The following is a 27,965-nucleotide window of genomic DNA, read 5'->3' as shown; positions in this document are numbered from 1 at the left end:
GCTTCTCCATATGGAAGGCACAGAGTACCTCCTGGACACCAGGAGGAGAAGAGGCAGAAGAGGATAATTCTGGGAGGCCCGGGGATTGCTGGCAGTAAACTGCACTCAGTTTACAATTTTATGACATTGGCTTTGAGCCCAGGAAAGAAAAGAAATGAGTTGTCCATTCCTGCTGCTGTTTTCAGTTGTCCTCTGCACGCAGGGTGCCTAATTCAGTCTGAATCACCAGTGTTAGCACTTGGAAGCATGTATACTATCCCCAAGCTTGCCTGCTCTGAGGCAGGAGGCTGCCTCCTCTTAGCTCATCTTCAGGGTATACTATCTCAAGACACAGCAAGGTATCATTTCATTCTAATGGAGGGGAAGGGGAGCTCCAAGGCTTGCACCAGTTTTGGGGGGGGCACCCGTGTCGCTGGATGCCGGGGGCGGGGTGTAGGTGCTCTGTGGGTACCTCACCACCTTCCCTCCCAGGAGCACTCACAATTCGGTCAGGCGGTGGTGTGCTCCGGATGAAGCATTTGATCTGGCCCTTCTCTCCGTGGAGGGCGTGCTGGGTCTGTGTGCTGGAGATGATGGGGGGTCCTGTTGGGAAGATGACATCATGTTGGGGATGCAGGAAGGGCAGAGCCCCAGCTGGCACCCTCTTTTGATGGGTTCAGAAGCGTGTCCACCAATCCAAGCATTCAGCAAACGTTTACAGAAGACCTGTGCGTGCAAGGCAGAGTGCGAGGTAGAGGACCTGAAGATAAATTAGGCATTCCGTCATAAACGTCTCCTGGGAACGCGAGTGAATGCGTCCAAGACAGAATTCCCAGGATATAGTAATAACATGAAAGGTGGTGAGTATTCATGCCACAGGAGTGGTGCAGATAAAGACTAACTGGCTTCAGAGGAGAGAGAATAATTCTATCTGCAGGAGTGTTTTGCAAAGGAGATGGTGAGCTTGGGAAGGGAGTCGAGGCAACCACCAATATGAGAGAAGATTGCCAAGCAGATGGCATGGGAATGCCATCCAGCCTTGCTTCCTTGTTGGAATTCAAGCAATTTCTCAGTTTTCCAGCAGAGGGCAAACTTGCCTAAGAAATTGGGTATCTGTTGGGCCACGAAGGAAAGGAAAGTGGCGCTGTTCCTTCACCAAGGGTGGGAATTACCTTGCAAAAGGGATGTCTGGCTAGCTGACCTCATAGCCTAATCCTATACAGGTCCTAGAAGATCCTCTAGCTTACTGTCTTGTTTTTCTCCACATACACAACCAGCCAGGCCAGTTGAAACCACAGCTCCAAACCTGACTCAGTATTATCCCAATCAGTGTGTGTGTGTGTGTGTGTGTGTGTGCGCGCGCGTGTGTGTGTGTGCAAGCCAAGGGATAGCACCTGGAGTGAAGCCTGTCTCACTGACACTTCCAGTTAACTGCCCTTTATCTCCTTTATATAACTTGGGCTGGACTGGTTCAAGAATGAGGGTAGGGATGAAAACATTCTCGCGTGATCCCAGTCCCTGGGGTGATGGTTGGGATTTAGACCTCAGGAAAGATGGCTAAGAGGGAGAGATCCTGAGAAGAGGCAAAATTATGCTGGAAACAAAACAAAAATTGCCGCAAACATAATTGCTGTTTATTAACCACCTTAATTAAAACAGATTTGCATTTCTATGAGTGGTTCTCAGCCAAGGGGAAAAACAGGTATTGGGAGAGATGGCTTCTGAGTTCGGAATGGGAATAGCTCTGTCTGATGCACAGATATGGGAGACCTCAAGGTAAGAGCTTTGTCCACAGAAGGCTTTAGAAGTGGGCTGAAGCTGGCTTTCCTCCCCAGAGTTCCTCTACTCCAAGAAGCCGTTGGCTTCGAGCCACAGCGACTACATTCTGTGGCACCTGGGTGATGCTTTGCTTTGCAGCTGGGGTAAGTGATGATACCATAAAGAATCTTTTCCTTTCATTTCCCAGGAACTAGGAATCCCCAGGGGGTTCATGGGTCTCTAAAAGCTGTCAACAAATACATATACTTTTTTTTTTTTGGCTTCTTGAAAGAAAACCAAAAAACTAGGATAAAGGAAAGCAGGCTCGGAGAACCAATGGGTAATTGGCAGCTATCTTCCCCTTCCTCCTGGTACCTGCTTTGATCCAGCTCAGATTATAGTGGTGCCAATTCATTTCCCAAGGCCACAGGTCTGGCTGTCACTCACAGGAGGAGGGCTGTGAGATGGGTGTGTTCTAGACGCCAGGGCCGCCGGCTACCACCTCACCACCCCTCCACCCGTTCTCCAAATACAGGCAGGATAGACAGTTCCCAGCTCTTGTGGTGGCTGGCATGTTCCTCTCTTTGCATCATTTTTTTCTAGGTCCCAGTCACACAGTGACTAGCAGAGAATAAGCAAGGGGCAGTTCCCTTCCTCCTGATGATTCCTTCAGCCGTTCTCTACCCAGCAGCCCAGGGAAGCCATGCAGGGTGTGGGGGAAAAATGGACAGAATAACTGTTGGCTGGATGCCAGAGCCTAGGCTGGAATGTGGGTCCTTCTGAGGGGTGTGTGTGTGTGTGTGTGTGTGTGTGTGTGTGTGTGTTTCCCAGGAGCAAAGGAAGATTTCCCCCCCCCCCCAAAGTCTTTTTAAGTTCCCAATAAGAAATGCCTGAATGTCTTAAAGCAACAGTAAAAACGCCAGCCCCTCCTTCCTTTCCCTTAGACACAAGGATGCTCAGTTAGTAGCTCCAGGCAAGTGTGTGTCTGAGGGTCCCGAGCCTTGGAGGGAGGGGGGGTCACAGCTGACAACAGGCATGGCAGCTTGGCTCCTCAGCGCCCTCCCCAGAGCGGGCAGTGGGGAGGGTTGCCGATTTCACTGTGGCCTGGCGCGCTGAGCGGAGTGTCAGACACAGGCGCGGCAGGAAAAGGCTGCAGCCTGTGTTGCCATGGATATACCGAGGCGCGATCAGATGCTGTTATTTTTAGCCCTGCAGTGCCAATTTATTGGTGGCATCCTGGGGACACACAGGAAAGGCAGGAGGGCTTGGGAGTCTGGGTTCTGCCAGGGAGAGGTGACGTGTGAATGCTCTGCTGTCTGGTTAGCTGGAGTAGATTGACCATGTCTCTGCAGCAGTTGCCCTTCTGGAAAGAGAAGAGGAACCACTGGGCAGGAGCTGAGTAATGGGGACAGCGCAGGGATGCTGAAGAGACATCAAGCTGAGCTTGGTTTTTTCCACAAAGAAGGAGAAGAGATGAATTTGTCTGTGGGTGGCTTTCTGCATTGAGATATAGTCACTTTGGATCATTTTCAGAATTTGCCTCACACCCTGCTCTCGGGCCAGGACCCTGAAGCCTCACACAAGGACCTGAAGCTCAGGAGTTTGACCTGAGGCAGCACACAGCAGTGCACAGTGGTGGTGGTGGGGTTTAGGCCTTGGCGTTTCTCACTCCTATAAAAAGGCAACCCTGATTTCTGACCATAGCTCAAGTGTGCACTTGCACTGTACCAGGATCTTGAAACTTCCATCTTGCTGCCAGACTTCTTGAGTCTGTCCTGCATTGGTTCTAGCTGTCTTATGGGCACCTTCCTCTCAGCATCCAGGTCTGGTCTGACACTACCACCCCTCAGTGTTTGACAGGCAGTCGTCAATGAACTCCCACTATGAGCGCACTTTCCTGCTGTGGCTACGTTCACTGTGTATGAAAAGACATGCTCCCTGACCTCAGGAGGGCACTGTAGGCCTGGTCTTTGGGGAGGGTGACATGTCTCTCTGCCTGGGCAGCCCAAATATAACAGGAAGTGGGTGATCATGAGAAGTGAGAGGTGTGCCCTTAATCTCCCCATGAACCTTGTCAGGGGCCTTGGGTGACAAGGTAGATAAAGGAATGTGGTCACCCTCTGACCTCCTTTTCTTAGCCATGATAAAATCCACCACCTCTCATACACGTCTACTGAGATCCGTTGGAAGGCACTGAAAAGGAGGAAAGGATCCACAAACTTACCAGCTTGCCTTTACCTCCACAGACAGATAGAATGCTGTGTTAGGGGCACCCATGCCTAGCGTCAGTGACCTCCCCTTTGGGAACAACATCTGCTACCAAGATGCCTTGGGACTCTCCCCTCCTTCCAATTCCCCACTCCCATTTTGGTGTTTGGGGCTCTTACCATTGACAGTCAAGGTCACCTCTCTCTCCCCAGCTCCTACCCGGGGCACCACAGCCCGGCACACGTACTTCCCAGCATCCTCTTGGCGGACAGATTTGAGGGTTAGGGTCTTTTCATTGCTCAGGACCTAGGAAGAGGGAGAGGGATCAGATAGAAAGAGTAAGGGAAGGCTTTCTCTAACTGGGGTAGATTGCAGACACAGATTCCAGCATCTCTTTAAACACCAAGGTGAAGTGAGAGTTAAGAGATAGATAGTGCCATTAAGGCTTTGAGAGGACACACACACACACACACACACACACACACACACACACATGGAGACCTCCTTTCCAGATGCAGGCTATGGGCATAGTGCACAGTGGTGGCAGGAATGTGACAGTCACTAACCAAGGATCCATGGCTTCTTCATACGGAGAGAAGGATGCTGCTAGGTACCCTTCTGTCACCTCCCAGCTCCTCATGGGTGAATTTATCCCAAAACTGAATGTGGAGGGTCCTTGAATCTAGGTCTTCTGAGTCATTTTTAGCATCCTCTTGGGAGCTAACTGGAGGCAATGATATTAGCTAGTCTTGGAAACTAGCTATTCCTGTCTCCAGCACTAAATACCTGTATGGTATTGGTCAGTTACTGACTGTCTCAAAGGCTCGTCCATCTCAAGGGGGCATTGGCACCACCTGAACCCCAGCTGTAGTGTGAGCACACAATAGACTATCCAAAGGTTGGTTCCTTCTGCCTAACCACAAAACACAGTGCTGAGATTAAAGGTAATGCTTTTGTTGACTTTTTTTTCCAGGATAGAATTTCTTTTTGTCGCCATGGCTGTTATGGAACTGAATTCTGCAGACCAGGCTGGCCTCAAACTCACAAAGCTCTTCCTGCCTCTGTCTCTGAAGTGCTGGGATTAAAGGTGTGTGCTACCATCACCCAGAGACTAAGGGTAAGTTTATCTGGGGAAAGCTTAGAAATCTTTCTAGCGCTAGGGCAAACTGTCCTATGCATAGTGTGTTCAGAGTGACACAGGTACAGGAGACCTTGAGTTCCTGTTCTTCTTTCTGGGACTCCTTGGATTACTATAGAGATTGGTTTCCCCAAACCCTCCTGCCTGCTCCACTATCTATGGCCCAATTTCTGCTGTAGGACCCTGGAGAGTGGCCTGAGGACTCACCACACCAGAACCTCGTTTCATCCACACGATGGTCAGAGACGGGTTGCCGATCCACGCACAGCTGAAGACAGCATCGGAGCCCAGATCTACCAGCAGTGACTGAGGCTCTGAGGTCATTCGAGGACCGACTGTGATGGGGAGGAGAGAGAGGATGGGCTTAGGAGGACTGGGGAGATCTGGGGAGCCTTTGCTCTAGTCTCCTCTCCACAAACACCACAATGAGAGGCATGAAGGTAGTCGAGTACTTAGCCACCTCAATCCACTTCAGCCTCCACTTCACCTCAACCAACACCTCAGTCAACCCACTCCCTTACGTTTTGATTTTCTGAGGCTAGCCCGAGGTACAGCAGTGGGACTCTGGAAGTGAGAATGAGTTACCTTTTGTCCAGGCTCGCCCTTTCTCGGGTCTACAGAGTAGGTGGTACCAGTCATAGGAAGAAGGCATTTAGGCCAATTTCTACCTCGACTTACCTTTTAATCCTTTCTTTTTAAAGTCTTTGTTTCATCTAGCTTCAAAAAGTTGAGGGAACCTCTTGCTCCAGAAATCTTGGGCCTCAGGACCCTGACTTGAAATGACCTGGTCCACCATTCTAGGGATTTACAGAGTGTCTTCTTCTTCTTCTTCTTCTTTTTAAATTTGGAATATTTTATTATTATAATTTTTCTCTCTTCTTGAGAATTTCATCCATGTACACAATGAAACACGATCATATCTTGCACTTACTACCTTCCTTCAACCTCCTAATATCTCCCTCGCATACCCCCATACTTCTTAATGTCTTCGTTTTAAAATTGTTTTAATAAACATTAAGTCAAATTAGTGTTTCCCATGTGTGCAGAGGTATGCAGCTCTTACAGGATGTCTTCTATCCAAGACACCTCAGACCCCTTTTTAGCTTTCTTGACCAGCTCTTGACCCCACCTCTGGCACCTCTACTCAGTGCGTGTGAGTCCTTGTCTGACCTAGTCCAACACCCTGGCCTGTAGACCAAGCCTGTTCCATATAGTGGCTGGGTTATGGGGAGAGCTGTGCACGAAGGCCTTGGAGTGCTTCATTGAGAAGGCAACTAGAACTCGTTGTCTAGAACCAGGAGATGGAGAGTAGTTTCAAGATGGATGTAACAGGTAAGACAATATATCTACTGAGTCTTTGTAGGACGTAAGGGTCAGGCAAATTCAACTTTGTGAAAGTGCTTTTAAAACGTTCACATACTAATGGTTTGTATGTGAACTAATTATATATATGGTTGTGATAAGCATCTCAGACTGGCTTTGAATTCACTAAGTAGCCCTGCCTGGCCTCAAACTCAAGGCAATCCTCCTGTTTTAGCCTTTTGAGTGACTGGACTACAGGACCTCTGTTTTTTTTTTTTTTTGTTTGTTTGTTTGTTTTTTTTGTTTTTTTACATCCATCTGGCTAGTCCTTAAAAGTAGGTTGGCTTCATCTGTTGGGCCACTGGTGAGGAAAGGAAGCTGTCCATGTGTCCCCTCAGTGGGACAGTGGAGTGTGTATCGGTGATGGATTTAGTTATTGTCTGGCTTCAGTCCTCACCCTGATACTTACTCCCTGCATGCCCTTGAGAGTACATCTCCCTCATTTTGATAATAGGGAAATAAGATATACTTATGGACTGTACATGTGACCCCCTCAGATTTACATGTTGAAACCCCCATTGTGGATGCATTAGGAGGTAGGGTCCTTGGGAGAAGATTGGGATCCATGGCACCAGAACAGTAGTGCTGTTTCTTGATTCCTGCTGGTCAGCCCTCCCAGTCCTCAGTAACTGGTCACTGCACTATGAGATGGTGCCTCAAAGGGAGGAGTCAAGGATCTAGACAGGAGTGGTACTAGGAGATGCTGTAACACGCAACATGTACACTGTGTTTGTGTGATGAGTCTAGCTATAGTCTCAGCCACACACCACCCACTGCCTGATCCCAGGGTTCCCTGAGCCCCCACACTCACAGTATACATCCACTGTGCGGCTGAGGTTGGTGCTGCCCAGGGCATTGGTTACTTCACAGGATACAGGCTCTGAGAAGTATGTGTAGTCCACCGTGGTCCTATACAGCTCCCCAGATGCCTCCTTGATGATGTGACCCCGTTTGGCCCACCTGCAATGGAGGTCAGAGGTCTATGGGAGGGTATCCCCTTGAAAGCTGGATCCACCAATCCCTCAAGAAAATGAGGAGATGAGTTTGTACCCACAAGGTGGTCATGCAGGTGATTGCCTTTGAGCCATGGTCGAGAAGCAGTCAGAGGCACTTGACAAGTTGGTTATTTGGGAGGTGAGTTACCTGGCTGGCTATCCCATGGTGGCCAGGTCCTTTGTTAATCCAACTCCCAGTCACCAGACAGCCTGGCCATTCTGCTCTGAGTTCTATCCTGGGCCCCAACATGGGCCATGTAGGAAAAGGAGGGAGGCCAAGGGTATGATGTCAGAAGTAAGGGCTAATGATGCATGCCCTATTCATGCATGAATATTACAAACATGAGTGTATGCCCCCCCCCCCCCCCCGATAAAATAGGCTTCAAGAAGTTTGGTTTCCAGACCAGATAATGTAGATTTTTGAATCTACACATTATGTTCTCACTCAGCAGCTCTCTTAGCTTCTGCCCCATCACAGGTCCCTCATCATGCCCCACCCCCACCCCTCTCTTCTTGTCGATCTTTTCAACCTTCCTCCCAGGGTAAATACTTGAGGCCACAGATCCATTCGCCCTGGTTGGTTATGGACCAGTGGGTAGGAAATGTTGCTCATGAGCTAATAAGGACCGTATTGAAAGGAAGAGACTAAAAAGCCTTAGGCACCACTTGATCTTAACCCTGGAGTAGTGACTACAATATTGGAACAGACACTAGGTGACAGCCATGTGCACAAAGGGCAAGTGAGTGTGTGTGCTTGTGGAAAAGTGCACATAATGTATTCACATATGCCCATGAGGCTTTTCATGTGTATGCAAGCATGAGTGTATGCATGTATGCCTATATGTACTTTATGAGGGTTTGCTTGTGTGCAAGTGAGTATGTGCCTATGTACTTATATACATATGTGTATATGTGTACATTAGAGTATTTATATGTGTGCAAGTCTAAATATATGCATGTATATATATATATGTGTGTACTTGCATATATGTGCCTGTAAGTATAAGAATGTACATGTGTACATGAATATAAGTATTCATGTGTACATGAATATAAGTGTGAATATGTGCTTATGCGTTCATATAAGGGGTTTGGGTTTGCATGTATGTAAGTGTATGTGGATGCATATACCCATCTGTACATGAATACTGGTGAATAAATATGTGAACATATGAATGCTCATATGTTCATGTACATATGTGCATGTATGTGCATGTGAGGGTATGCATGTGTACAAGTGTGAGTGCATATGTGTATGTGTTTGTGTATTGAAGGTTTGTATGTGTGCAGGTGTGTGTGCATGTGTATGTATGTGTGCCTGCATGTGTACGTTTAGATTACAGATTCTTAAGGGAAAAAGCATTTATAGCTCCTTGACTTAAATTTAAATTACTACATTCACTCTTGGAAAGCATAAAACTTCTAACCAGGCTCCGGGGAATCTGCAGCTGTCTTGGGCTGTTTGTAAAGCTGGAGAGGCCTCTAGGGCTCACTGCTGGTCCATGTACTTGCCATCCTCTGACCACGGCAATGTCTCTTGCCTTCCTTTCTTCACTCCTGGACCTCTCTTGGTCACACAGATTCTGTCTCCTCCATCTTTTCTCTAGCTCTTGGCTCAGTGTGTTTTGTCTAGCACCAAGAGAGACGGCCACTTCTCTGCATCTCAAGGAACACCTAGACTGGCTCCATGTGGTTATTATCTTGAATTAATATCGAGTAACTACTAAGAACACGATTAATAATAACAATTATAGTTTAACAACAGAGCAAGCCGTAGCTCCCCGAGAGCTTAAGGAGCTTCCCAACAAACCATTATGAGTTATTCATGAGTCGTTTCAATTCCTAACTTTAATTTAATGACCAGACTTAATAGTCAGGCATGGCCCCTGCCTGAGGTGGATTAATTCTGTTCCAGACACACAGCTGGAGATCGGTGTCCAGCCTCTCCTCCTTCAGCCCTGTTGAAGGGAGGGCTTATAAGTGGTGAGATACTGCATTGAGGCTCATGAGGGGCTGATAGCTGAGAGGTGGGTGGGGAGAAGCGCAGGTAAGCCTTCTCTGCACTTGATGTTTAGAGCATGTAGCTTGGGCTTGACCTGTGCCTGTGCCCAAGGGTGCTGGTTCAGATAGGCAGGCTGTTTTTCTTTGGGGGGATCCTGGAGAAGATGGGAGCTTCTTCCCTTTCTTCCTGGGACACTCACTGGGGAGCTTAGAGAGGGCCATGCTCACCAAGATCAGATTGTCAGAACATCAGGGGGCCCAGCAGGTCTATAACCCAGAACTCCTGGATTTGTGGTTGTGCTTTCTAGGCCAGGTTGGCTTTTCTTTTTACCCAAAGAGGAAGAATTAGGATACAGCTTGCCATGGGACGTTTCTGCCTCAGAAGAGATCTGAGCCAGTTCACCATGAGATTCCAAAGGAGGGAAGGCAGGAAGGATGCTCTGTCCTTCCTGTTTCAGGGTCATGGAAGGAGGTGGGAGTTGCCTATAGGATTAGATTTTGGAGGGTTGAACCTAGGCCTTTCGGGAAGGCAACTCCCATCCCCCAACTCCCTTAGTGCTTTCTGCTCATATCTTGACTATCCAGTCTTTCTTCTCCCTTACTTCCTTCACACATTAAACAGATCTCTGAAGGCCCGTCAAGAAGCACATGAGATAAGAATATCTCATTCCAGTCTTGGGCCATAGGATCTGGGATCCAAAGAGCAGCTTCCTGCTTATCCCATCTCTTTCCTCCCAGTTTGTAGCTCACCGCCTCTGCCCAGTCTGCCACCTCATCATCACCATCTCTCCCAGATCCTGCTTGGACTGCTTAAGCCTTTCCAATCAATGTCTAATTTGGTCTGAACAAATGTAAGAGGATTAATTATTTATATCACAGAATCAAGAGACCAAACATGTCACAGCTGCAGGTTGGTGTGTCAAACAGCCCCTGCATGCTTCATCTGGGCAGTTGTGTTCTTTTTAATCCCTTATCTGTCAAAGACCTCAGAGAATAAAGCCCAGAGCATTTCTTGTTGTGTTTGAGCCTGGTCCCTGGGTTCCTTCAGGCAGTGGAGTGGTAGCTTCCTATCCCAGGGTAGGGTTGAGAGAGGATACATGTCTAATTTCAGAGATTACAGCCTCTTAGATGAACCCAGGAGGAAGTGATCAAGATAAACGAATGGAAGAAACAAAGATCCCTGTAATCTTGTCAACGTCATTTGGGAAAAACCAATGTAGTTACGATAAAGATTTGTTTAAGGCATTTTTCTCCTGGGTCTCAGCACTATGTGGAAAATGAATCTGGGATGTTGCTGGCAAGACCTCTTTGGGGAGAAGGGGCTGAACAGGAGCTCAAATCTTTCCTTGCCTTTAGAGCTCAGCCCAGTTTCCCCACCTCTTCCTCAGGGCCAAAAGAGCTCCCAAGTCCTTTTGGGACCTAAAGCAAGTCCAAGCTGGTCCTTCCACAACCATAGACACTTCAGCTAATCAAAAGGCTCTAAGGATTGGCAGTAAATAAGAATAGTGACCATCTGCAGGGATCCCAATCACTCTTGTCTCTCCTTTTTTACCAGGAACTCATGGAGGATGCAGAATGCTTCAGCGTAGGAGAGGAAGGGAGGGAGTCCTACAGAACCCAGTAGTCTAGGGGAATTGCATGTTCTCTCTGTGTTCATTTATTACATTGTTAGCTTGAAGAGGTAAAAATCTCAAGGAGAAAGAAGAAGGTTGAATTTCAACTAGCTGCCATCTTTTCTTCACCTAGATTTGCTAGTAGTTCATGTTTGATGGTGCACGTTTCAAAATGACGTCCCTGTGTGTGCCCATACTCTATCCTTCTTCTTGCTGTTCTGGGTCTTTCAGTCAGACTCAGCAGCTAGGTACCCTGCTGAGGTCAGAAGGCAGGTGGAGGGCTCAGGCCTTTTTGGGTGAAGCCTGCTGACTATCTGGGGCATGCTGCCATGCTTTCTGCTCAACAGCTCACTGAGCCCCTAGACAGAGAGTCTGGCAGTGACAGGGAAATGGGGAGTTGAGTGTCTCAGTCTCTTAGGTTCCTTAGGCATTTTGGGGGACTGTGGTGATGGTCAATGGACAGGCTGTCTGCCTGTCTGGTGGGGGATGCTTATGGATGAGAAAGGAGCTGGCATTTGAAGTATCTCCTGGGAAGAGTACCCCTGTCTAGGGACTGTGAGCTGAGAGCTGGGCACAGACAGGAGAGAAACACGGGGATGTCAGGGACAGTTAGAAGCCCAGAGAAAAGCACCTTTTTAGTTCCTTCTGCATCTTCTGTCACTTCTGGATAGTTCCAGATCCAGGCCAAACCAGCCTCAGGATCTGATTGGACAATAGGATTCCTGGGAGTAGGAAGCTCCCTGTCTTTCTGGTGGATGATATCAGAGGCCATCTGATCTTCTTGCTTCCAGTGGGGCGAGGGTTAACTCAGAAGGGATGGATAGAGAGACTGTAGGACTTCCCAATTTCTGGCTCCAATGCTGCTCTATTATCCACGCTGCAGGGCGCCAGAGCAGTTCACTATGTCCACCCTGAGTCTACCATGGCTTTCTCTGTGGCCCATTGCCCTTTCTCCCACCTGCTGGGACCGCTCAGCCTCATATCTCATGTCTTATATCCCTCTCCTCCATATCCCTAGTCATTGCCTTCCTTGGCCGGGACCATTAGCATTCTTGCCACTTGCAGAAGCTGCAGCTTAATAGCTCGTATCCATCGTGGAAGTGATGTCCTGGGCTCTGCCATCAAGCCTGGGTTGGTGGGATGTTAGAGTCATGGGAAGCTCTACAAAACATCAACCTTTGAGATCACTTAGTTTCTGGAATGCCATGTGATGATAAGCACAGGCAGTGCCCAGAGGAGCTGCTCTGAAGGTTTATTTGATCAGTCAGATGCATGTAAGGAATGCCTAGTTTATGCCATGCGATACGCCGCATGCTGAGAGCCATAAGTGACTAAATTGCAGTTCTTGCCTCTGAGAAACTCGGTCAGAAGGCGGAGACAGGCATGTGAAAAACAGTGATGCCTTTATCAGTTCTGTGGATGAGGATACAGGGTGAGGGGTGGCTCTGCAGGATTCCAGGTGCCCTTTGGGCTCTGGCCAACTATGCAGTGCTAAGTACACTGACTTATCCATTCTGCTAGCGATTTCAACATGTGTCTCAGCCTTGTTCTGTCATTTTAGAAATATGAAATAAACAAGCCATTGAAAGAGGAGAGGCACCCCTGATTCCTTGGCGGCGGGGGTGGGGTGGGGTGCATTTGAGCTTGAACGGAAGAGAGTGTCTGCTTGGCCAGTAGGTGGGTCTGGCATGTAGGGGAGAGGGAAGGCTGTTTGGGCACCTGCTGTGAAGCAACACTGTGGCCATGTGTGACATTCCACATGACAGGCACTGGGGTGGAGGAGCCTTAGACCAGGCTGTCTTCACAGCAGTGATGCTCACCTGTACTGGGTGACAGCTGGGTTGGCCTTTGCAGAGCAGTGGAACGTGACGATGTTGTCCTCCAATACCGGCTGTGGTTCCACGGACAAGTTGACAAGCGGTGGATCTGCAGGGAGAAGAGACTCACATACAGATGGGGAAAGAATAGGGCAGGGAGTCAGGGAAGGGCAAAACCTGGGATCCTGTCACCCAGGGGTTCCCTGAAGAGTGAGGGAGGCCTCATCAGGAGGCGACTTTGCTCCCTAGAAGTAGCTGCTTCAGATAGCCCTAGGTGCTGAGTGCTGGTCCCTCTATGACTCAGGGCTGGAACTAAACTGAACATCCATCTCTGGTGCACTGGCTTCCCTGGCCCCAGACATGGGGCTTAGCTTCAACTTCCACTCCACTTGAGGGGAGTGGTGGGAAGGGCCACTCAACCCACACACAGTACAAGCTTTTCTGTTTGTGAAATGTCTGTTTATTCTCTCCATGTAAAGGCTGTGGAGCCTCGGGTAACTCGAAGGCAGCATTTCCATCCTTTCATCTCTGCTGAGTGCTGACTGGTGTCAGCAAGCCCTCAGCATCCTGAGTAGGGACAGTTTGTTTTCTCATCTGACAGGATAAGAAGCCACACTCTGAATGAAATGCTAAATGGTCTGAGGTGGAGGAGGTGGAAAGTGGGAGATGGGGAGCCCACAGAGGGACCCATGTGGTTTGGTGGTGGTCATGGCAAACTGAGGGAGGCAAAGCTTATAACACTGAAACTGGAAGTGGCAATCACAGGGAAAGACAGACACCCTAGACAGACAAAGACAGATATAGAGATGGGGGGGGGCACCTACTGAGGCTTGCAGAAGGGTAAGAAAAGGAGAAACCTAGAGATGGGGGTAGGGAGGGGGAATAAAGAGTGAGATGAGGCTGTTTACAGACACACCCAGACTAAGATACATAACTCAAGAAAGTCAGGGAGACTTAACATGTAGGAAATGATAGGATATTGGAGAGAAAGAACACATGAAACAAAGAACACAGGAAAATGGGGATGGGGACAGAGAGAGAGAGAGAGAGAGAGACAGACAGACAGGCAGACAGACAGACAGACATGGGGAGAACAGAAAAATGGGCCTAGCAGGACTGAAGGTCTGCAGAGATGCAGAGAAGTAGACCTAGGCCCAGGGAACAGCCTGTTGGTCTGGTGGCTTTTTCCTTCTCAAGTAGTCAGTCTCATGCTTTCCCCAGAGGTTGGCTCATCCTGACACTGTATTCCCTGTAGCTCCCAAGCCTGGGTCCAGCACTTCCAGGCATCTTCCAAAGTGCAGGGGAAGGGAGGGTGAGCTTTTCCTCAACAGGTCCTGGAAGCCTGGCTAGAGTACACTCCCTGGCTGAGTTAGAGGGCGCCAAGCTCTCATGGCCTTAGTACCTGGGGCATCATCTCCTGACCTAGTGCCTGGCAATGAGTGCCCGGGTACCAGACGTTCACAAGGATTCTCTGTGGATTCAGTCTCAGAAAATGCAGTCAGAAGGCAGTTTCTCAGAGGCTATGGAGGATACATGTGTGGGGCACCCCAGGGAGTGACTATGTCCTCCTGTTCTGAGCTCTCCCAGATTCTGTCTGTGAGCTGCTGCTCAGGTTGGGTGCCAAGTGTGGGCACAGGGCTGAGCGGGGTTGCTATCGGCAGATGCCAGCAAAGAACCCCCACTTCTGAGCAGCAGGTGGCCACTTGTGTCTATTCTCCCAACCTTGTCTCCTACTTCCAGAAGGGAGAATGCAATCAGGTGGCTCTTCTGGCACAGGAGTGGCTGGCCTGTGCATCTTTTTATTTGGAGTTACAGGGAACATTGTGGTGCTATACTGTGGAACTTAAGCCTCCTTCCACCCCCAGGGTCATGGGTTAACGACTTGTTCCTCAGACACATGCTATTGAGGAGGAACTGGGAATTTTGAGGTGGGTGGGGGCAGTGGGAAGTCTAACAGAGGCCTTGTGGGGCTTGTGAGATCCCAGTCTCCTCTTTATTCCTTGTTCCCTGGCCCTTGGGGAGGTGCTTCCATGAGCACAAAGTCCTGCTATGAGGTGCCCTCTTAAAACAATGGGACCTCCTGATTGTGAAGTGGATCATCTCAAATTGTGGACTGAAATAAACCTTTTTTGTTTGTTTGTTTGTTTGTCTCAGATTTTTGCTACATTGATAGGAAACTGAGCAATACAGGTAAGTACATTATCCACATTAATTTCGATTTTCTTTTTTTTTTTTTTGTTTTCAAGGTGGTTCCACATGGGAGAGGTTTATTGTGCAGAGATAGAGGGGCGGTGAAGCAGGTAGAAGGGCACAGAAGAGGAAAAAGAGAGAAAGAGGGGGGAGAGAAGAAAGAGAAGAAAGAGAGAGCGCGAGAAGGGGGTGATTCCCTAATTTATACGGAAAATGATGTCACACCAGTGAGGGTGTGAACTGAGCCAAGTGGATTGTGGGATTGAGGGTCATTGTCCTGGCAATGCAGGTCAAGGATCACATAGTTAGGCCTGGGCTTGGAGTGTCCTGATGCTAACATTCCTCCCTTCTTGTTATTATAAAAAGAAAGGGAGAAAAGGAGAGGGGAAACCAATGGTGAAGAGGGAATAAGGGTGTTGTGTCTCTTAAGCTACTTCCTGCTGTTTAGGGGTGTCGTCAATTTTCAGGGTATATCTGGTCTTCACCATTGGAATCCGTTTAAGTGAGATTCGAGGGCTTACTAAGGTATCTGTGGCAAGGGATCACCAGGATTCTCTTCTCACTTCCTAGACTCCCAGCAACTCTCCCAGCAAGTCCTACAGAATCTTCCCCGTGGCTCCCACAGCTTCTCAGGAAAGGCTGACAATCTCACTGTCCTGTGCAGGGCAGGCTGGCCAAGCTGAGCATCCTCTCTGGTAAAGGAGCTTGTCCAGAGGAGTTTGCTAATTGCCATTGGGACCCCTGTGCATTGCTAGCCTCACACTGTAAACTCCATTCCTGGTGGGTGATAGGTAATCTCAGTTCAACTCTTGCTTGATATGATGGTGTCAGTTCAAAATTCCCACTACAGAGCTCAGGGAGAAATTTCCAAAGGCTCAACCTTTTCTTGGTGCTCTTTATGGAGTGAGATTTCTTGGGAAGCAAGAAGGAGGAACACATACCTACTGGGGGACCCTTCGAGGGTCTTCATTTGCTGGATGCCCTGTATACCCTGTTATCAGCGTCTCCTTCCCTTGTAACACCCTTGGTCCTTAGGGCCTAAGGAGAATAGACCCAGAGGGGTCCACTGCAGTCAGTTTCATTTGCATCTCTATCCCCAGGCTCTGGGATGCCACATCTCAGGATATGAGTTTCTAGGAGTCTGCCAAGTTCCAGAGGTATAAATAGTTTATGTCATACCCAACTATTAAACATGATTTTAATCCCACTTGAGATGTCGGATGCATAACTTGCAGGAGGGTGGAACTGAGATCACATTGAACAGATGTTACAGCTGAGCGTCTGTTAGTGTTTCCATCAGCAACCTGTGTGTGTGTGTGTGCGCGCACATGTGCATTTTCAGGAGAAGTGTGGAGGGTGCAGAGAGAAACTTCATGACTCAGTGATTTTATAGCACATCCATTTGAAACTTGGCAGCTGGACACAGAGTCCAGATGTGGTGAGGCTTTGTGTGTGTGTGTGTGTGTGTGTGTGTGTGTGTGTGTGTGTGTGTGTCAGGGGAGGGGGATTGCGCTTTCTCTCCCATTACTCAATCTGGGGGCTTTGTCTTCCGTTGGGTAACATATAAAGACCAAGGGAAACAAACAACAAATGCGCTTTTGCTGAGTTTGGAGACTTTGTGGTTGACTGAGAAAATGAGCAGGTTTGCAAAGGCGGCTCTGATCCAGCCTGTGGTATCCACTGCAAACAGCTGAATGCTTACTGAATGAGCAAGTGAATTTGAGAAGAAAGGAAGAGGAGGAGGAAGAGGTGGAGGAGGAGGAGGAAGAGGAAGAAGAGGAGGAGGAGGAGGAAGGCATGGAGAAGGGTTGGACCTTACGTGTTAGGTATACATAAACACACCTCCCAGCTAGGGGAGATGGAGTGTTGGATCAAATGGATACAGATGTGATGACATCTGGGGAAGGGTCACCACACACTCACCACCGTGGTTTCAACCATAATATATACTTTAATCAAAATATGTCATGCATGGTGCAAAGAATAGACATGAATGATGTCATTTAATTCTAGCTGTGACCTTAAGAGGTACACATGATCGCCTTGAGGAAACTAAGGCTCAAATCAATTTACTAATGAGGCTAATCAGTAAAAGGCAAAACCAGAATTCAAACTAGAGAGAATGTTGGACCACAACCACTATTCTGTACTGCCTTGGAAAGATTCCAACTGGGAAATCTGAAACCTGGGTCTAAGCCTCATGCTAGCTTCATACCCAGGTCCTTTCAGGTATAGCCCTGTTAACCATGTAGCCAGTCAACCAGTCCTTTGTGTGGAGTGCATCTGGAGGGGGTATGCATTTGGATGTATGTGGGATACTCTCATGATAGCATTCTTGTCCCTAGGTTCTCTTGGGGCAACAGATATCAGTCTTGGGCAGAGATGTTCTTTCTCCTTCATCTTTCTCTGTCAAGGTCCTGGCTTCCATCTCGGGGGAACCAACTATGTTTATGTGGGACTCTGTAGCTGTCATAGCCTCCTGCCTAAGAAGTGCCACAGCCACAAATGGCAGCCAGGAAGCAAGGGACTTAGACACTTATTGTCTTCCACCCCCATTCCCCCCAGATCTGGCTTGTGTTTGAGAGAGAGCTTTGATTGCTCCTAGAATAGGAAGAGATCTTGGATAGCATCAGCAAATCAGACCAGAGATTCGAATTATCAGAGTGAAAGGACAAGTCTGGAGCCACCCAGTTCATGGCAATGCATCTATCTGTTCGGAATGTTGAACCTCATACCGAACTAGCATCTTACCTACTTTCCAAAGCTGGGCTTTGCTCTCATCACATCTGCTTGCTGGATGGTGCTAAGACCCAGGGTGGGATCCTGGCAGGGATGGAGGAACATGGCCGAGGTGCTTCTCTCCAGTCTCTTTTTGTTTTTGTTTTTGATACAGGGTTTCTCTCTGTAGACATGGCTGTCCTAGAAACTCATTCTATAGACCAGGCTGGCCTTAGACTCACAGAGATCCTCCTGCCTCTGCCTCCTGAGTGCTGGGATTAAAGGTGTGTGCCACCATGGTCTGGCTCTCCAGTCTCTTTATCTCCCCAGCCCTAGGCTTGGTAAGGATTCTGCTGTTCTCACTCTCACTGAGGATCAAGCTTGGCATGGGAGAAGGGGTTTGTTAACAACAAATGGCAATACAGAGAGAGGAGAGGAGAGGAGAGTGGAGGAGAGGAGAGGAGAGGAGAGTTGTTTGCCTGGGTGTTTAAGCCTCACCCAGTACTTAACAAACATCTCTTCTTCCTTCTGCATTTTAAAGGGTGTCAGTTAGGATTTGCTCAGAGAAAACTTCTGTCCTCTGGCTGTCAAAACTGGCTCTGAGAACCCCAAGACACAGTTCCCGTGCACTCTTTAGCCCCGAAGAGCTGTGTATACAACACAGAACCCAGAAGCACTAACTGAGCCAGGGCTGTTAGAAAGTATTTAAATTCATCAGCATTATGGAACTGGAGAGATGGCTTAGTAGTTAAAAGCACTTGCAGCGTAAACATGAGGATGAGATTTTGAATACTGGCCCCCACTTAACAGGCTGGCACCTGGTGTACAACTATAACTCCAGCTTCAAGGAGAACATAGGCAGGAGAACTGCTGGGGTTTTGCAGGATATTTGATCACACTGTGAACCCTGAGATTGTGTCATTTACAGAAAAAAAAAAAACTGTTCCTAGTTGTAGTATGGCTCAACATTTAGCACACACCTTTAACCCCTCTGGCTGGAATACACATGTGCCCTTATATACACCTTTAATCCCAAACGATGAAGATAAAGTTAGTTTGTAGAAAGAAGTACCCATGTTTGAACAGAATGTCTAATTGAGTGGCAGACAAAGTGATGAATCAGAGAAAGATTTGACAGAATAGGAGGTGCCTAACCCTCAGGAGAAGAAAGAGCAGCTACTTGAAGAGAGAGCATCAGAGAGGAAGGAGGCAGTTTTACTGGGATTAGTTGTACAGAGACAGGCTGCAGAGGGAGAACAAGCTAGCCGTGGATGAAGACAGAACAAGCCCGAGAATGAGAATGAGCTAGCAGATTAGAACAGATTGCTTGAGTTAGTTTCAGAACAAGCAGAATGATTCAGAAGAATTTGAAAGTAAAGTGTAATTGAATCAGTCAGTTTGGAGAGGAGTTTGATCCAGAACAACTGAGTTGAATCAGCCAGTCAAAAGAACTAGAAAGGGTGAGCTTATTCAGCAGGAAGTCTCAGAGGCTGAAAACATTCTAGGCCTAGATAAGATTGTACAGAGACTAGAAGCTTCCAGAACTAGGCCTAGGATAGCAGACTGAGGAAGTAAGCCTTGGAGACAATAATCACCCAGGCAAATAAAAGTTACATTTACAGTTGAACTTAATGGCCTTTAGCCTAGCAGAGAAAACATATGACCCAGGTTCAGTGAGAGAGGTTGCCTCTAAAGAGTAGGCAGAGTTGATCGAGGAGGACATCCAACAACTTCTTCTGGCCTCTGTGCACATGCACAGGTTGTATGAATCTGCAATGAATCTGCATACACACACACACACACACACACACACACACACACACACAACCACATGGGCTGGTCCCAACCCTAGGCCTGGCCAGGCCAGAGAGGGTCAGTTGGTACTCACGCTGGATGTCTATGGTGACAGAGGTCTCTTTTCCTCCGGGGATGGCTTTGTTGGTGGCTCGGCACACAATACTCTGTCCATTTTCCACGTCTCCTGGGGAGATGAAGAGGGTGCTGACAATGCTTTCTCGTTTGCCGTCTCGAAGCAGGGTCTGGAGAGAGATGGTGAAAGAAGAGAAGCCTGTGTTACTGAGTGGAGATAGCCTGAGAGTGAAAGACAGACCACAGCTCAGAGAAGAGAGAGCCGTGGATGGCTCAGTAGGGTTGGCTCACGGCCCCAGGCCTCCAGTCTCCATGTAGAACTGGACAGTTCCCTTGTAGCCCTTGCCTGGCTGTATGCTGGATGGTGGAAGGGCAAAGGAACTAGAGAGATTGCTACCGTTGTGGAAATAGCCTGGACTTGCAAGCCAAAAGCTCAGCAGAAACCAGTATTTGCTTAATGGAAGCCAGATCTTGGGTAGGTCCTCTTTAAGATTTAAGCAGCATCTGTTTGTTCTGCTCCTGGTGCTGGTGACTCTCAGGAATTGCAGCAAGGAGGGGAAGGGTTGCAGCAAACAGAAGGGATGAATCTGTGGAAGGGTGACACATTTAAGGCCACCCAGTTAATGGCAGGCACAGGTAGGGTTTTCGTCGTCTGTGTGTACCCACCTTTGATTGTTTGCCTAGGAAGCCTTTGTACCATCCCAAATCATTGCACCTCGTGACCTCATTAAAGCTCCCACCACACCACAGCATGGGTGGATGCCACTGCTTTCCTTCTGTCACAGGCAAGGCTCATCAAGACAGTGACACTTTCCCAGACTCACGCTCCAGGTAGTGGAAAAAGTAGCATTTCTGGAAAGGGTTGCCCCACCCCCACCCCCAATTCGTGTCTACCCCAGTCTTAGAATAGATTCATTTGCAGATGGGACCATTCTGGGTTTAGAACATAGCCTTTGCTGAAAAGGAAACAACATAGAGAGAGGCTTAGAGAGCCTATGTAGTAATGATCACAGAGGCAGGAGCACTGGGAGCTGCCAGGAGCTAGAAGAGACATGGAAGGCCTCTGTACCATTGAAGCCACACAGCTGGGTTGGCAGCGTGGTGGCTTCAGACTTGTTAGTCTCTACAACCCCAACAATGTTCCCCCCGCAACCCCGTTTGGGTTTTGAGAAAGGGTTTCCCTGTGTAGCTCTAGACCAAGGTGGCCTCGAACTCACAGAGATCCATCTGCCTCTGCCTCTCAAGTGCTGGGATTAAAGGTGTGTGCCACCACCACCTAGCTTCCCCAACCATGCTTTAAGCACCAAGTTGTGGTGCTGAGCATCGTGCCATGGCTGTACACAAGCCATGAGTCTTTGCTTTTTCTTCCTGGATTCTAACGCTATGGCAGCACCCCTCGTCCCCCCACCCCCACCCCCCCCCCCCCCCGCCAGCACTCTTTGCAGACAGTTCTCCATCAGCTTTGAGCCCACTAACATAGGCACACATAGGGGTGGAGTGTAGGCAAAGGACCACTGCAGGTGCGATTGGAGTCTGTTCAGACTCAAAGGCTTCCTCCCTGGGAAGGAACTTGACATTCTAAAGGGAAAGAGTGCGGATGCAGTCTTGTTATACCTGGATGGAGCCAGGGAATGTATGATTCTATTTATAGATAGCAATGGCTTTGTATCTCGTTCTCAGAATTGCTGCAAGGAAGAAGCATTTCGCAAGTGACCGCTGAGCTCAGCGTGAACATGGTGGGCAGAGCTGGGACTCACCCTTAAGAGTAAGTTCCCCTGAGGATGGAGTCTTTGATGGGCACCTGACCCAGGCCTTACAGGTGGCTACACCATGATCAAGTCCCACAAAAGCCAGTCACTGAGCTAGCTGATAGCAGCTCATAGCTGCCAGAACCCATCTCCTAGGCCCTCAGCTCAGCATGGCCCTTTTAAACTTGGGGCCGAGCATGTGGCCTCTGGAATGAGTAGAACCTAGTATCAGCCTCTGGAAAAGTGGTTCCTACTGTAGGTCAGGCCAGTCTCTAACGTTCTAGAGCAAGACAGAGTAGAGGCACAGCCCTGCCCTTCCTCTTGTAATTGTAAAGCTGACTCTGTGGCTTGAAGCCTTGTAGTATTTTCTATCCTATAAGGAGGGCTGTTGGTCCTAATTCTGCAGAGAGGCTGGTGAGAGAGACGTGGCCTGTTCCAGCATTCCAATTGGCCAGTCTTAGTAGCCCACAGTCTGCAAGTCAGCCTCTGGGTTAGGGGCCCAACTGGAGGTCTCAGAATATAGGGCTAGAGGGAATATAATTTAGCCCCAAACCAAAGCCAGTGTGTGGAGGGAGCTGCAGCAGGCACCCCATTACCACATTGGCTTGGGGCTGCTCAGCAGACCTCACCACCTCTATAAATAGCTAAGCGATAATAAGAACAATTTCCTGGATGAAAATAAGACCTCTGGGTAGAATGGGGGAAGGCAGGGAGGGAAGAGGAGAGGATGGGGTGGGTGAGGATTGTTTTTCAGTATCCTTTCCTTTTCTGAGGTGCTAACAAGGGACATTTACATAAGTTTAACTTGGCCAGGAACCCCTCCAAATGAGGGCTCTGGACTCGGTTGTGGGGAGTGGGGCTGTGAGGATGGGGGTGGGAGGGGAGCAGGGGGGCCTCACTCTAATTAGGCCCTCTGACTGCTTCTCCTCCTCCCCGGCCCAGCGTGTTCCTCCGCCTCAGAATGATGATTAATGACATATTTACTGTGTCCAGGCGGGTGCTTTTCTGGGAAATAAAAATTCTGGTTCAAGTTGTTTGTTCCACCTAATTAGAGAAAAAGGAAGATGTGTTCATTAAACAAAAAGGGAAATGAGGGGCAGGCAATGCCCTAGTCATGAACCACCCTTGTAGAAGACAGGCTGTGTACCTGGCTCTGGCTCCCAATTCTCAGAAAGACAGCACAGCCTGGGCAGCAGCCCCACGGAGGAGGAGGGCTGTGCCTCTGGCCCCTCAGGCAGATCTACTGACACCCCTGTGGACTGACTGGAGAGGGAAGTCTGAAGCTTCAAGCCCACAGGGGTGCGAGGTGACCAGAGGTATAACTTGGCCCTGGTGGCTGCCTGTGAGTGGTTCTTAGCAAAGCTCTTTTTTGTTTCCTTTTCCTTTGCTGTGTACCCCAAATTCCAAAGAAAACTGTGAGAAATTATTAAGATTTTTTTTCAGCCCGATAGAACCTAGACTGTGATGATCACCAGAATTGTTAATACCATTCTTATTCTGGTTCTGTGTATCAGCTATGCGGTTTACGTTGTAGGATAATTGAGATGTTTGACTAAAGATCCAGGATGTCCAGGCTGGTCCCTGCTCAGTGCCCATTATCCCACTGTATCTCCTTTCTGTCTCTATAAAAGAAGCTCTTTCATGTACCCATGTCCTTAAGACAGTGTCTGAGGCTCCTCCAGCTCTTCAGGGCTGACCCTTGGTTACATGTGACTCCTTCCCACAGACTATCCGCGTATTGTCTTTTGAGTGGCGAGTGGACCGGTCCTCTTCCCTCATTCTGTTTTGAATTTCTTCTGTTTTGAATCTCTTGCTTTGTTCTTCTTTTGTAAGTCTCCTCCATCACTTTTCTCATATGCAAATGAGGCCTTGAGACTTGGTGGCCTTGAAGGTGTCTTCCAAGTGGGACATTTTATCATTTGCTGATTCCATCAGAGACCTGCTTTCCCGACTCTCTCATCTCTCATCCCTATACCCTTCACCTCTCTCCTCTCTTCTCACCGAGTTTGTCTCTGGGGACACACCTCAGGCACTGAGTCTTTCCCCAGCATACAAATCAGCTCTGTGGTTAGGGTGGGGGACAAGATTATAATGGTGCCACAGTTCCTTGACTCACTACCTCCTTGGAGGTGGTGGGTGCTATTGTGGCATCAGACTCCAGCCTACCAGTCCCCTAAGCTTATCCATGTGGTTTTGATGGCAACCCCTGAGGATCTACAGTGATCCAGCCCATGTTGGGATAGATAGGGGTCAGGCGCTGGGCATATATACACTATATAGGCACTGTGAACAAAAATCCTGAAAACCAGCTGTGTCTGCAGAGACTGATAAACTAATTAGAACTTCAGTAAGAAGGAGAAACTGGAAGATTGCAGGTCCAGATGCTAATTGCTGATCTTGGGCTTGTTTTAGTCCTCTGGAACAACCATTCCTTGCCCCTCTGTGTGAAGAACTAATAACCTGTGACTAATAGATACTTTTTCTTCTTCTTCTTCTTCTTCTTCTTTTTTTTTTGGAATCTATTAAATTAGCACACCACTAGCTTCCACCAACCCCAAGGTTCAAGGTAGCATCTTGAGCCTATAGCGAAGCTTTCCCCATCTCTCTGTACCCGCCTCTCTGGTGTACCCACAAATATATTTTAAACCTGGCTTGACTTATGACTTTCTTTGTTCCGTAAAACTCTAAAAAACGTCATGAAGCGTCCATCACGTTAGAACACTTAACTTGGAGTAAGTAACCTAAATCCATGTTCCTGGGCCATGGTTGTTCAAAATGGCTCCAAAAATAAACTCTCTCTTGTTCCCTTTAAGATAAAACCCGTGGTTTTTGCATTGACAGCATCAAGTGGTCAAGTTTGTATTGGAGCTCAGTTCTCCAAGAGTGGATTTCTACCTCTCTCCTGCGCGCATGCGCATGCCCACTTCTGTTTGTGGGTGTTCATGGGCCCACTCACTGCATCGAAGGAACTTTCTCACGGGTTTCTGAGAAACTATCTGAGGCTTTCGGTGCCCCTCTGAACAGAACTGGCTCTGGTGTAGCTTCCTGTTTGTGTGCCCAACGCCAATGATTCGATGCGTTCCTGAGGTCACTGAGGCATTTACCGCTCTGCTTTCTCAGCACTGGTCTGTGAGGCTGCACTGTGGGGGCTGAGTGCACTCGGGGCTGCTGCCCAGTGTGGGTGGCAGATCTTTCCAACCCTCCCAGGGCGTCTGGTACACAGTGGAAAGCCAGACTGAGCCCTCAGAGATGGGCAGCCTGAAGGCAAGGCAGGATGTGTGGGTGCCCCAACTCTGGTACTAAATACGGGCTGCTCATTGATATGCAAACAGCCTGGAGAGGCCTTGAGCAGGCCTGATTGCCTGGCAACAAGGCCTTTTCTCTTCTCCCTCCCCACTCACCTCCCCCACCTGCTGTCTTTTTTTTTTTTTTTTAAATCATCTCTCTGCTTCCCCTTTTATAGACATTTGAGGGGTCCATGTTGTTATTTGGGCTGAATAGGAATTTGTGGATAACACGGGTCTTTGTTGTGTCATTTGCATGAGACCACGCCTTCAGCCTTCTGCCCTAGGGCTAGAAGAGATGTCTTTCATAGATAAGGTGAGCACAGGTGGCTATCACATAACATAGAATAGGGTTGAGATTCCGGGCTCCCTAAATTTGACAAATCGGATGCAAAGTGATGGAGTGACTGGAGTAGTCAGAGTATACCACAGAGCGTGAGGGCCTGGGGCGTGTGAGCTAGCATTGCTTTCCTGGGCAAGGTCTCTGGAACTCACCTTAGCATATGCCCAGTAGGGACAAGGGGGTGGCAGGTTGACAGCCCCTTGAGTAGGTAGGGAGCTTGAGGTGGAGAAAACAAAGAAGTGGTGTGAGTGGTGTGTGTGTGTGTGTGTGTGTGTTTGTGTTAAGGCTGCATCTCTGGCCCTTAGTAGGTCAGTCGCCCTCCCCCGGGAAGCTGCAGAAGGGTTGGGAAGAGTGCCCCAGGGAAGGTTGACCTTGGGGCTAAGCCCATTCCTATCACCAGTTCCTCCCTCCCTGGAGTTGCAGATTTGCTGACATTTCAGATGCATGCCCTGTGACACCCATTCTTGTGTCAAGCACAGGAGGAACAAGGGAGAATACCAGATGCCCCCCAGGATTCCCAGGACAGGATATCTATTTTATTTACATTTGTTTATTTGTTTGTGTGTTTATGTATTGTGTGTGTGCACACACATGTCATAGTGTGCATGTGGGAGTCAGAGGACAACTTGTGGGTATTAATTCTCTCTTTCTATCCTGGGGAAGGAGCTAAGGTAGTCAGGCTCGACAGCAAATGCAAGGTCATCTCACCAGCTCTGCAAGGAACTTTGCTGTGTGGCTTCTTTTGAGTCCTGCGGTAGCCCTAACAGGTGTTATCAATCCCATTTCTCATTGGGGGAGATTGAGATGGAGAGATTGAGCCAACATTATGACTTGCTGGAAGGCCAGCCTGCAGGACCCTGTGGACTACTGTGTTTGGATACTACCACAGCATCCAGAAAATGCAGGTGGCCAGGTGTGAGGACCCAGAGGACCCATGATGGTCCCAACAGCTGTATTTACTGCAGGCTCAGCCTGCCACACAGGTTTCTTGCTCATGGCCCCAGCCATCTTTGGACCTGGGTGCTAACTATGTTCCTAGCATACAGACGAGGTCACAGACAATTTAAGTTCAGATCCCATAGCTAGAGGGTGGTGGAGCCTGGAATCAAATTTAGGCCACCCAGCTTCAGTATCAGTGTGCTTAACTACCACAATGTGACAAATCCTGAAGACCTTAGATCCCAAGCTGCCAGTTCTGGAGACTTTCCTGTGGACCCTGTCTGAGTGGTTGTGTGTGTGTGTACTGTGTAGTCCCAGCTACTCTGTCTTTGTAAGTAAGTCAGAAGTCCTATTTAGCTTATGACCCTTGTCTTTGCAGTTCTGGAGAAGAAACTGCCTGGCTGAACTGAACTCCTGGAAGGAGATGGGGAGTGGGGGTCAGTCTCAGACAGCCCCTCAGCTTGGGTCCTATCGTTCTCCTGGGCCAGGCTGCTCCTCCTATTAAGATAGGTGCAGTCCATGGGTTTGCAGCCTGTCACAGCTGGAGCACTTCCTGAGTGTTTCTTCCAGCTCTTTCATGTTCAGAGGAGGAAACTGAGCCCAGGAAATCAGTTGCCTAGTATTACAGAGAACCGGGCCTGGCATGGCCCTTCAGGGTCTGGCAGCTGGCCCAGATGCCATTCTCCTTGTGACAGTCCAAATAAGGGTGGAACTGGGCAAGGAAAGGCACACAGTCTCCTTTCCAGAAAGGCAATGTGCCAGGCTGGCTGAGCTGTCTTCCTTGTGTGGGAGAGAGTGGCCTTTTGAGTATGCTACCCTGGAATAGGTCTCATAGGGTGATCCTGACCCCGTCTTCACTAGATGAGGTGTATCCTCTTCTCTTCTGTATCCTGGGAGGGTCAGGCTGGACTATCTTCAGAAAGACCCGGGACAGGCACCTCCAATGTAGAAACACCCTACTCCTTCCCAGTCTCTCTTGGATGACCTTGGCCTTTCTTGACATCCTCACAGTGAGGCTCCACCCAGGATGTGAGCAGCAGACTTATCTCCCAAGAGAAAGCATTGTTCCTGGGGTTGATTCAGGCCCAAGAGAAGCCATTTGTTTGGGAATCTGGCCCCAGGATCTGGGTGGTAACGCCAAGCTTTGATCTGTGGCCTTTGGCAGCAGAGCCAACTTGAGATGGGACAGAACCATCCTTAGAATAGGAATGGCCTTTTATTCACATCCTCTGCTGATGGAAAAGACATTTCTTCTGTTAAGGACCTATGGGGAGGAGCCAGCTGGGGATCAGAACTAAAGAACAAGCATGTACCTTGTCACCCTCTAAAACTGAGGGCCCCAAGTCAGGGTCCTGGAAGGTTATGGCCCAACTGCAGAGCCAGGAGGCTGCTTTTCCTGGCATCCTGATATAGCATCTGGTGGTGTTTGGGGGACCTTAGGGATCTGAGCCTGTCTGGGAGAGCCCCCCCCCCAAAAGATGAAAACCTAGGTTTTCTAAGTTTGCTAGAAGTCAACTGAGTCCAGGCACCACCCTTCAAGATCCCAGTTTTCTGTCCCTAGATAAAAAGGGCCAATGGACTTCCAAGGTTTCCTTCATCTGGAAGTCTCAGCAGAACGTAAACTACACCTGGAATGACATAAAAGTCGTCTGGGGAGGTATGTGGCACTGGTTATTTCTGGCTGTATTCATGAACACATGTAGAAGCCACGACCATAGTAGTAATTCACAGTTCACAAGAGGAGGGGACATGGTAAGCCATGCCACACCAGGCCACTGGGAGTGGAGCAGAGAGTGTGCGATGAACCTTTGCTGTGGTTTGTGGGGAAAGGGGTGGATGAGGCAGGGTAGGGGCTGCACAGGTTTAGGGATGGATAGCTTGATGAGCTTTGGTGGGCTCTGGGCTGTAGAGAGATCTGATATTTTTGGTTGCTGGTCCTGAGGATCCTGCTCTGGACTACAAGGCAGAGAAAAAAGGGAAGCATAGGTTGTGGATTCCAGATG

The 27,965-nt window shown here is 48.7% G+C and overlaps 1 protein-coding gene and 1 long non-coding RNA gene across 21 annotated transcripts in view; one reads left to right on the top strand and one right to left on the bottom strand.

The window, feature by feature from the left end:
* Kirrel3 (kirre like nephrin family adhesion molecule 3) overlaps positions 1–27,965 on the bottom strand; it is a 554,955-nt gene that overhangs the window by 20,135 nt on the left and 506,855 nt on the right. For all 14 annotated transcript variants that reach the window (XM_006510557.4, XM_006510559.4, XM_006510561.4 and 11 more), the window contains 6 exons: positions 19,668–19,818; positions 12,875–12,980; positions 7,257–7,405; positions 5,291–5,418; positions 4,125–4,251; positions 482–582 (listed from right to left, as the gene is read on the bottom strand). In XM_006510557.4, coding sequence (XP_006510620.1) covers positions 482–582; positions 4,125–4,251; positions 5,291–5,418; positions 7,257–7,405; positions 12,875–12,980; positions 19,668–19,818 — 762 coding nt within the window. The remainder of the gene's footprint in view (positions 1–481; positions 583–4,124; positions 4,252–5,290; positions 5,419–7,256; positions 7,406–12,874; positions 12,981–19,667; positions 19,819–27,965) is intronic.
* Kirrel3os overlaps positions 12,978–27,965 on the top strand; it is an 89,466-nt gene continuing 74,478 nt past the window's right edge. For 4 of the 7 annotated variants that reach the window (XR_003948308.1, XR_003948307.1, XR_003948309.1 and 1 more), the window contains exons 1-3: positions 12,978–15,061; positions 15,632–20,479; positions 21,329–21,413. This is a non-coding gene — a long non-coding RNA (kirre like nephrin family adhesion molecule 3, opposite strand). Of the gene's footprint in view, positions 15,062–15,631; positions 20,480–21,328; positions 21,414–27,965 lie in introns of those variants that run through there. The other 3 variants (XR_003948306.1, XR_003948305.1, XR_003948304.1) reach the window with 2 other exon arrangements.

This window comes from Mus musculus, chromosome 9 (genome assembly GCF_000001635.26).
Source record: "Mus musculus strain C57BL/6J chromosome 9, GRCm38.p6 C57BL/6J".
Taxonomy (NCBI): Eukaryota; Metazoa; Chordata; class Mammalia; order Rodentia; family Muridae; genus Mus; species Mus musculus.
This window is presented reverse-complemented; position numbering and strand designations above follow the sequence as displayed.